This window comes from Salmo salar, chromosome ssa04, assembly GCF_905237065.1.
Source record: "Salmo salar chromosome ssa04, Ssal_v3.1, whole genome shotgun sequence".
Classification (NCBI taxonomy): domain Eukaryota; kingdom Metazoa; phylum Chordata; class Actinopteri; order Salmoniformes; family Salmonidae; genus Salmo; species Salmo salar.
Genome location: NC_059445.1, coordinates 37,496,938 through 37,508,230, shown reverse-complemented (window position 1 = coordinate 37,508,230; position 11,293 = coordinate 37,496,938). Strand labels below are relative to the sequence as shown.

At 39.6% G+C, this 11,293-nt stretch overlaps 1 protein-coding gene across 1 annotated transcript; it reads right to left on the bottom strand.

The window, feature by feature from the left end:
• Nucleotides 1-465: 465 nt before the first annotated feature.
• rs14 (40S ribosomal protein S14) lies at nt 466-9,066 on the bottom strand. Its single transcript, NM_001140782.1, is given in 5 exon segments — nt 466-576; nt 3,205-3,281; nt 7,704-7,865; nt 8,076-8,226; nt 9,031-9,066. Coding segments are annotated over 4 exon segments (456 nt in total). The 5' UTR covers nt 8,225-8,226; nt 9,031-9,066; the 3' UTR covers nt 466-508.
• Nucleotides 9,067-11,293: the final 2,227 nt, after the last annotated feature.

Here is an 11,293-nt window from a genome sequence, read left to right as displayed (position 1 = left end):
AGCATGATTTGACATTGGAGGTGGCTTATGGTAGAGAAATGATCAATTATGTGGAAACAGCTCTGGTTGACATTCCTGCAGTCAGCATGCCAATTGCACTCGCCCTCAAAACTTGAGACATCTGTGGCATTGTGTTGTGTGACAAAACAATTTAGAGTGAGTGGCCTTTTGTCCCCAGCACAAGGTGTACCTGTGTTATGATCATGTGGTTTAATTAATCAGCCTCTTGATATGCCACACCTGTCAGAAGGATGGATTATCTTGGCAAAAGATAAACGCTCACTTACAGGGATTGTAAATGAGAAAAATAACCTTAATGTGTATGGAACATTTCTGGGATCTTTTATTTCACCTCATGAAAGATGGGACCAACACTTTAAATGTTGCGTTTATATTTTTGTTCAGTGTAAATCAACCCTTTGATTTGAAGAGAAACCACTGAAGAACCAGACAAAAGCAGAGGTCGGAATTAACCTTTTATTGAGTGAAAAACTCAAAATAAGCACATTTACAGACGACGCCCACGACGACCTCCCTTTCTGCGGGTGCTGTCTGATGGAATAGGGGTGACATCCTCTGCAAGAGAGCAAGCGTTAGTGAGCATGATAAACAGTAACAAGAATTGTACATCGAATCCTTTATTCATCAACATCCTCATTTTAACATGTTCAATGAATATTGCCTGAAGGGCATTGAACAGATTCATACATTTGCCCAACATGTCTCATCCAAAGTCGCTTTGAATAAGAGCATCTGCTAAATGACAAGTGTAAAAAAGACATGGTTGTGACAACAGTATTCCAGAGTACCGTAAAACTTTCATTGAAGTCTCATAGCCGCCTGTCCCCTTTAGCTGGGCAATGGCACACATTTCAGCAAATAGTGTTTCAAATAAACACCCAGTCTAAATCTACGGTTTATGAGCTTACCATGAATTGTTAAAGATTTTTGTTACATAATTCAATAATAATAAGATGCCAAACATCCAATTTTTTTGGGTTTATCGGCAGTAAGAAACTGCTAGCCATTGGCTGCTAACAGCTGAATACTGCTAGCTAACTGGCAATCACAAACAGTCAACTTTGGGAGTAGAGACCAAGTAATCGACTGATCACCCTCTAGTGGCCAAAGTAAGAACTACTGAAAACTCCAAAGAAAAATTATTAGGATGTTTTATTATTAGGACGTTCTTGAAATAGAGGCATACAAAGACAATAAATGTGACGTAAATAACAGTGCAGATGAAGAAATGTATTAAAATGCTTTAAGTGAATGCTGGAATGAAATAATTTTTTAATGTTGTCTAAATAAGCTTGCTGCACATTTAAAAAAGGTTGACACACTGCATTTCAAACAGTCAGGCATAATCCAATTCAGGGCTTGTAAAGTTATACCTAGGCTAAATATAAGTCTTCCAAAACCATAGAAGCCTCTAATAATTATATAAAAAATGTTAAACTGCTTTTTTGCAATAATCACACATCTGGTTTTCAAATCATGTCTACGAAAAGACAGTTTGTTACTAAATTAACCCGAACTAAGCACATCCACTAATGACCAACTTCTAGTAGCAGGCATTATAGGAAATTAAAAACATCTCAAACAATCAAGCCCACGTGCTCGTGAGTAGCCAGCTAATCTTTTAATTTAAAGCCAACGTGGATCTATTTGCTTGCGAAAAAGGTAGAAGTTAAATTATGAATTCACCCTCCTGTCCGTCTCCAACTGTTTGAACATCGCCTGTTCACTTTGTCTAGATGAAATCAAGTGGCCTACCTGGATAAGATACTTTCACAGAATGAGAACTGAGTGGCCAATTCCTTACATAAATGAGTCTGTTCATTGCAAATTTAGAACCACCTAGACAGCTAGCACATAACTGTGGCTAAAATGCTGCTAGCGGTATGGGGGTACTGCAATGGTCTGTGCGATACGGGAAGCTTGGGAGGTCCATACCACCGATTGAAGCTTGGGAGGTCCATACCATCGATTGAAATTAAACTTTTATATGGTCAAGGTTATGGTGAAGTTTAGGGCAATCCCAAGGATGCCAAATAGCACTGATAGTACCGCAATGCAGAGCATTAATGTTCATTTATGTTTTTCTTTTGGAAGTTAAAACAAAAACTGCATCATAAGACAGATTCAGTTGGCCCAAAACTTAACCTGTTGGGCCTAGGGGGCAGTATTTTCACGGCCGGATAAAAAAACGTACCCGATTTAATCTGGTTATTACTCCTGCCCAGAAACTAGAATATGCATATAATTGTTCGATTTGGATAGAAAACCAAAAGTTTCTAAAACTGTTTGAATGGTGTCTGAGTATAACAGAACTCATATGGCAGGCCAAAACCTGAGAAGATTCTATACAGGAAGTGCCCTCTCTGACCATTTCTTGGCCTTCTATAGCCTCTTTATCGAAAACAGAGGATCTCTGCAGTAACGTGACATTTTCTAAGGCTCCCATAGGCTCTCAGAAGGCGCCAGAACGGGGAATGATGACTCTGCAGTCCCTGGGCGAAAAACAGTAGGGGATATGGAAAGTGGTCGATCTGAGAACAATGACACGGGTGCGCACGTGCATGTGAAGACACCATTTTTCTTCTTTCAGTCTTTGAACAAAAACAACGTCTCCCGGTCGGAATATTATCGCTATTTTACGAGAAAAATCGCATAAAAATTGATTTTAAACAGCGTTTGACATGCTTCGAAGTACGGTAATGGAATATTTTGAAATTTGTCACGACCTGCGTCCGCGCGTCACCGTTCGGATAGGGACCTGAACGCACGGACAAAACAGAGGATATTTGAACATAACTATGGATTATTTTGAACCAAAACATTTGTGGTTGAAGTAGAAGCCTTGGGAGTGCATTCTGACGAAGAACAGCAAAGGTAATCCAATTTTTCTAATAGTAATTCTGAGTTTAGTGAACGCCAAACTTGGTGGGTGTCAAATTAGCTAGCCCGTGATGGCGAGCTATCTACTCAGAATATTGCAAAATGTGCTTTTGCCGAAAAGCTATTTTAAAATCGGACACCGCGATTGCATAAAGGAGTTCTGTATCTGTAATTCTTAAAATAATTGTTATGTTTTTTGTGAACGTTTATCGTGAGTGGACCATCTATTGGTCGAAGAAAAAATAACAGCACTATCTCGTTTATTACAGATACTCCTGACAGAGTAAATGAGCTAAAGCTTACCGATGCGTCCAATCTTCATGCCAGAACGAGCCAAGGCACGGAGAGCAGACTGTGCGCCTGGTCCAGGGGTCTTGGTTCTGAAAGGCAAAATGTTCACACTGAGTACTGTTGCACACAAGACAATCTAATATAGTCCACTATAGATAAATTCAGTTCCACAACACAGAAAATCTGGCAAAATAAAGAATGCACTTGAAAGGCCACACTAGTAGAAATCCACTTTTTCGAGAATGGTGTTGCACAAGGATTTACGTCAAGTCATAGCTTTAGTCAAAGTATGATATTTGGCCTTGAAGTGACAAATCCAAACGATCCACTTTGTGCAAGTCCGTGTGAACACATATGATACCTACGTTTCATTTTCAGGGCTGGGTTTTATTTCAATGTTACCACCCACCCGCATGGCATTATTTATTAACCTGTTATGGCTAGGGGGCAGTATTTTCACAGCCGGATAAAAACGTACCCGAGTTAATCTGATTATTACTCCTGCCCAGAAACTAGAATATGCATATAATTATTAGCTTTGGATAGAAAACACTCCAAAGTTTCTAAAACTGTTTGAATGGTGTCTGTGAGTATAACAGAACTAATTTGGCAGGCCAAAACCTGAGAAGATTCCATGCAGGAAGTGCCTTGTCTGACAATTTCTTGCCCTTCTTGATTATCTCTATCCATTACAGGGGATCTCTGCTGTTACGTGACACTTCCTACGGCTCCCATGGGCTCTCAGAAGGCGGCAAAAAGCTGAATCGTGGCTTTGCAGGCTCTGGCTGAAAAAAAGTAGCGCGTTTGGATAGTGGCTGGTCACAGTACTGTGAGACTCAGGCGCGTGCCCGAGTCGACCCCATGCTTTGTTTTCTTTCGTCTGTTTACCTAAACGCAGATTCCCGGTCGGAATATTATCGCTTTTTTACGAGAAAAATGGCATAAAAATTGATTTTAAACAGCGGTTGACATGCTTCGAAGTACGGTAATGGAATATTTAGAAATCTTTTGTCACGAAATGCGCCATGCTCGTGACCCTTATTCACACTTCGGATTGCGTCTTGAACGCACAAACAATACGCCGCTATTTGGATATAACTATGGATTATTTGGGACCAAACCAACATTTGTTATTGAAGTAGCAGTCCTGGGAGTGCATTCTGACGAAGAACAGCAAAGGTAATCAAACTTTTATAATAGTAAATCGGAGTTTGGTCAGGGCTAAACTTGGTGGGTGTCTAAATAGCTAGCCGTGATGGCTGGGCTATCTACTCGGAATATTGCAAAATGTGCTTTTACCGAAAAGCTATTTTAAAATCGGACACCTCGATTGCACAAAGGAGTTCTGTATCTATAATTCTTAAAATAAGTATGTTTTTTGTGAACGTTTATCGTGAGTAATTTAGTAAATTCACCGGAGGTTTGCGGGGGGTATGCTAGTTCTGAACGTCACATGCTAATGTAAAAAGCTGGTTTTTGATACAAATATGAACTTGATTGAACAAAACATGCATGTATTGTATAACATAATGTCCTAGGTGTGTCATCTGATGAAGATCATCAAAGGTTAGTGCTGCATTTAGCTGTGGTTTTGTTTTTTGTGACATTATATGCGAGCTTGAAAAATGGGTGTCTGATTATTTCTGGCTGGGTACTCTGCTGACATAATCTAATGTTTTGCTTTCGCTGTAAAGCCTTTTTGAAATCGGACAGTGTGGTTAGATAAAGGAGAGTCTTGTCTTTAAAATGCTGTGAAATAGTCATATGTTTGAAAAATGGAAGTTTTTGTATTTTTGAGGAATTTGTCATTCGCGCCACGCCTATCATTGGATATTGGAGCAGGTGTTCCGCTAGCGGAACGTCTAGATGTAAGAGGTTAACCAGAAACAGGTGCCAAGTAATTCTTCTTTGCGACCGACATGAAACAAGTAGCCTCATGTCCACTTGGCTGCCTGAGCAAATTAAGATGGGGCGGGGTACAAACTTGATATTGCACCTCCACTTTTTTTTCCTCCAGAAAATTACCTTAATCCATTGGATAATTTGTACATTCTTTTTAGCTAGTCTGTATAAAAAAATACATATCTGACCATTTTATAAAATGGTATAATTGCGTGATATGGCATTTAACTTCTTTGGGATGGGGGCAGTATTTTCACAGCCGGATAAAAAACGTACCCGATTTAATCTGGTTACTACTCCTGCCCAGAAGCTAGAATATGCATATAATTAGTAGATTTGGATAGAAAACACTGACGTTTCTAAAACTGTTTGAATGGTGTCTGTGAGTATAACAGAACTCATATGGCAGGCCAAAACCTGAGAAGATTCCATACAGGAAGTGCCCTGTCTGACAATTTGTTGTCCTTCTGTTGCATCACTATCGACATTACAGCATCTGTGCTGTAACGTGTCACTTTAAGGCTTCCATTGGCTCTCTAAAGCCGCCAGAAAGTGGAATGGGGTGTCTGCTGTCTCCGGGCAAAGTACAACAGCAGAGTTTGTAAGTGGTCAGCCTGGGGACAAGTGAGACTGAGATGCGTGTTCACGAGACTTCTCAATTTTTTTCCTTTCAGCCTTTGAATGAATACAACGTTGCCCAGTTGGAATATTATCGCTATTTTACGCGAAAAATAGCATAAAAATTTATTTTAAACAGCGTTTGACATGCTTCTAAGTACGGTAATGGAATAGTTTGAATATTTTTTGTCACGAAATGCGCTCGCGGGTTACCCTTCGGATAGTGACCTGAACGCACAAACAAAACGGAGGTATTTGGATATAACTACGGATTATTTCGAACGAAAACATTTGTTGTAGAAGTCCTGGGAGTGCATTCTGACGAAGAACAGCAAAGGTAATCCAATTTTTCTAATAGTAATTCTGAGTTTAGTGAGCCCCAAACTTGGTGGGTGTCAAATTAGCTAGCCTGTGATGGCCGAGCTATGTACTCAGAATATAGCAAAATGTGCTTTCGCCAAAAAGCTATTTTAAAATCTGACATGGCGATTGCATAAAGGAGTTCTGTATCTATAATTCTTAAAATAATTGTTATGTTTTTTGTGAACGTTTATCGTGAGCAATTTAGTAAATTCACCGGAAGTTTTCGGTGGGTATGCTAGTTCTGAACGTCACATGCTAATGTAAAAAGCTGTTTTTTGATATAAATATGAACTTGACTGAACAAAACATGCATGTATTGTATAACATGATGTCCTAGGAGTGTCATCTGATGAAGATCAAAGGTTAGTGCTGCATTTAGCTGTGGTTTGGTGACATTATATGCTAGCTTGAAAAATGGGTGTGATTATTTCTGGCTGGGTACTCTCCTGACATAATCTAATGTTTTGCTTTCGTTGTAAAGCCTTTTTGAAATCGGACAATGTGGTTAGATAAAGGAGAGTTGTCTTTAAAATGGTGTAAAATAGTCATATGTTTGAAAAATTGAAGTTTTTGGATTTGAGGAGTTTGTAATTCGCGCCACGCTCTACCATTGGATATTGGCGAGGCAGCGGAACATCTAGATGTAAGGGGGGGGGTAAAAAATGTTTGGCTGGTAGATTTTTTATTTACCTGCTAGTGGACCAAAAAGGTAATTTTATTCCCTGCTCATACAGTTCAGTTGGCTGATATTCTGACTACCAGAAGGGCCCAACATTAGAAACTCCCATACTACCCCACTTCTAAATTGGAAATCTAGTAACTATAAGACTGGTTGGTTCTAGAGGTTCCGCCGGTCTCTAAAGTTAGGGAAGACTACTTTCTGTTACTATGCCCCTCAGTCCTGTAATGACCAACAGGTCACTAAAACTTTGGTCTTTTGTCTTAAAAGGTGAATTTGTGGCTCTGATACCAATGGAAACTGCACTTGTTTTGATTGATTGTATACATTAGTTTCCACTGACCTTTTGAATGTAATGCAACATATTTGTACGTATGCAACTAATGCTGTAGTGATAATGCTTGAATTGTTGCTCACATTGCTTGAACTAACATTGGAAAGATGACCCTGGTCTTAATGGTTTCCCCTGGTTATATAAAAGTTATCAAAAAATAAACATATGGCATAGTCAAAGACATGCCAGTGGTTTCCATCTGTGGCGAAGTTTTCCTTAAATAAATGTTTATTGCAAATCCAGCTCCAGCCAGAGCCAGCTTGGCTAATCTTTTGAATATGGTGTAGAAAAAAATAAAGTAAACAACCAATAACATTAGCTAGCTAGATAAGGTTAGCAAGATACTATACCTAGGTATCGAACTAGCTTCGTCATACTTCAGGAGGTGGAAGCTAAAGGTACATTTCCTCTCTAGGACAAGAAATTACATTTAAATAGTGGCTGCAACTTCCTCTGGGGGCGGGTCCTTTAATTGCATGGTATATTTACATATGCAAGAAGAGTAGTCCAAGGACAATGTACCAGAACAATTTAGCTGCATCATGCACTGTAGATGTACAAAAGACATGGAGCAACACCAGATTGTGCTTCAGATCAGTGAGGGGGGTTCCTAACCTGTTGCCGCCAGTGGCCCTCAACTTGATGTGCAGGGCAGTGATTCCCAGCTCCTTGCACCTCTGGGCGACATCCTGGGCGGCCAACATGGCGGCGTAGGGGGAGGACTCGTCTCTGTCGGCCTTCACCTTCATACCACCAGTCACACGGCAGATAGTTTCCCTGGAGGAAGCAGGTACATGTTTAGAGCAAAGCATTTGAAACCAATTCAGACAAGGCATTTACTAACAACATGATAATATGACCGATTGCTGTTGATAGATAGCATGCACTTTACACACATTAGTTTAAGCCAAAAACGACACACATAGTTAGTATATTTTATTTATTATAAAGCTGGGAGTGCACTATTCCATTGTATCCTGTACTTACTTGCCAGAAAGATCAGTGACGTGAACGAAGGTGTCGTTGAAGGATGCAAAGATGTGGCAGACTCCAAAGACATTCTCGCCTTCGGCAACCTGGGGTCCCAGGGCAATGACCTGTTCTTCCTTCTTTTCCTTACCCTTACGAGGTGCCATAGCTGCAAAAGATGCATTCGTCAGCATTGATGGCGTCATACATGTCTGGCATTAGCATCCATTCAAGCGCCCCAATTTGGGACCAGGTGGAGTGAGCACCATTGCTAAATAGTTAGCAGGCTAGGTCTTGGTTAGGTTCCTTTGTAGATAACTTCACCACAATATGCTTTTGTAACTAGTTAGTTCGCTAAGTAACTAGAAGAGAATATGAACAACCATTAACTAGCTATTATCGCAACTGACCAATAACCAACTATCTGGCTTTAAAGCCAACGCTCGATACAAAAATCACATAGTACCACAGGCAAGCAGCTAGACTTGCTAGCTATATCATAGCATATACAACACGACAATTTCCATACAAAAATAACCCATGTGTGATTGTCACAGCAAAATCGAGACTAAAAATTGCAGATGCCCATCGTTAACCGACTACTGTAACGTTAGCACTGAATTACCACGACAGCAACCTAACTAGCTACACTTATTCGATTTCATTTTAAACGCATTCGACTTCAAATCTGCAAAAACGCACATGACTGAAGACAATATGGTTAACATGGCAAATCATAAAACCCACTCAACATGCTCCATCCAGTAAGCGAAATTCAGGGTTTAGAATGATGGAAACGGCAGTTTACAGCCAACACCAATGCCGTCTAATCCAAACGTCTAAAGCCAAGTTCAGACAAATGACACATTTAACATACCAATCAAAGTTAAGTGTATCGATTAAAAGCCCCAATAACACTTTGTACTTTATGTGAAACAGGATTAATTCGGATATAAATTCTGCGACATTGTACCTGTGTGTGTCTCTTCTAAAGCCGAAACAGGAAAGGAAAGAACAAACGCAACCGGGTTCAGAGTTCAAGCTTTCTTTTTCCGGAAGTGGACCATGCACTTCACTGCCATCAAGCGGTTCATATGTAGCCTAAACAGCACGCACAGTCTATCTCTCTCTTGTTGTACTGTATATATACGGTGTATAAGGCAGAAATATAGGTCAGATATATGAAAACGGCCCATTATTGTATATTTCAACAGATACAGTATGTGACATATATGTACTTATGTGTGTGGACACATATATCTGTATGTATGGGCATAATACTTATATGCTCATATATGTGTGACTCATACAGTATTCACATTTATATTACACACACTACATGGCCAAAAGCATGTGGACACCTGCTCATCAAACATCTAATTCCAAAATCATTAATATGGAGTTGGTCTCGCTTTTGCTGCTATAACAGCCTTCACTCTTCTGGGAATGCTTTCCACGAACAAAAATATATGGAAATGTCTGCTCTACCCAAAATTACAACCAACTAATTGCAGGATTACCGCAAAAATGGAAGAGGCAAGTGGAAGGGGGAGAAAGTAAGGAACTTGTCTGTCAGTCCTGCATCAAAGACCAAAATTGGTTAAAGAAAATTGTGATAAATAAAAAAGTATACCAGTTTCATTTAAGGACCCAAAAATTGACAGCTGTGCCACATAGATTGCAAAATAGCTGGGAAGAGATTTTCGATGTACCGATTCCATGGCACATGGTTTATGAACTGATACTCAAAATGACGCTGGATTCAAAACTTAGAATTTTTCATTTAAATTATTATACAAAATTCTGGCAACCAATAGAATGTTATATATTTGGGGGCTCCCGAGTGGCGCAGCGGTCTAAGGCACTGCATCTCGGGGCTAGAGGTGTCACTACAGACCCTGGTTTGATTCCAGGCTGTATGTGACATATACGTACTTATGTGATTGGGTGTCCCTTAGGGCGGCCCCCAGCGTCCGGGTTAGAGTTTGGCCAGGGTAGGCCGTCATTTTAAATAAGAATGTTCTTAACTGACTTGCCTGATTAAATAAATGTTTTTTTTTAAACATCCCAGCTTTACAGATTTTGCTGCGATGAGACAGAGTCGTTAGATCATTTGTTTTGGTACTGTCCATATGTAGCCTGTTTTTGGTCGCAGGTCCAGGAATGGCTGAAGAATTGCAGATAGCACTACTGGGTGATTTGAAAAGTCATAGTCAATCGAACAATAATATTATAATACTTTTAGCAAAAAAATGTATCTTTAATTTACAATCTGTAGAAACTATGAGAGTAGAAAGGTTCAGAACTTTTGTGAAACATCACAGCACAGTTCAAAAATATATGGCAAATAGAAATCCAATAGGGATGGTGTTAAGAGATAGGTGGGAGGGGTTGAGTGGATCTGAAGGGTGGGACTAATAACAAGATAACTAATGTCAAATATACTGTGTCCGTAAAATGTATATAGGTTCAGAACTTTTGTGAAACAACACAGTTAAGAATATAGGGCAAATACAAATCAAACTGTATGGTCTTCAGAAATAGATGGGACTGGTTGATGGTAGCTGAAGGATAGGAGTAAAAACAAACAAGAATAACTATTGTAAAATAGATTGTGTCTATAAAATGTTAAAAGTATGTATAAGCTGGAAGTAGAAGCCAAAGTGTTGTTGTTCATTAATTTACTCCAATTAGGGGAGGGGTGGTAGGGTTAGTGGAAAATAATAAAGGAAAATATATTTTTAAAATATTTATTTGGGCTGCAATCTGAGGCGCAGTTAACTCTAATGAACTTATCCTCTGCAGCAGAGATAACTCTTGGTCTTCCTTTCTTTGGCGGGCCTCATGAGAGCCAGTTTCATCATAAAGGTTTTTGCGACTGCACTTGAAAAAACTTTGAAAGTTCTTGAAATTTTCCTCTTTGACTGACCTTCATGTCATAAAATAATGATGGACTGTCGTTTCTCTTTGCTTATTTGAGCTGTTCTTGCCATAATATGGACTTGGTCTTTTACCAAGTAGGGCTATCTTCTGTATACCACCCATACCTTGTCACAACACAACTGATTGGCTCAAACGCATTAAGAAGGAAAGACATTCCGCAAATGTACTTTTAACGGGACGGGTGTCCCTAAACGGGGACGGATGTTGCCAACGTGCGCTAATGTGACTAGAATGACGTTGCAAGTAACAGCCAACTTCCGGGGACATAGATATGTGTTATATGGGCATAAAGC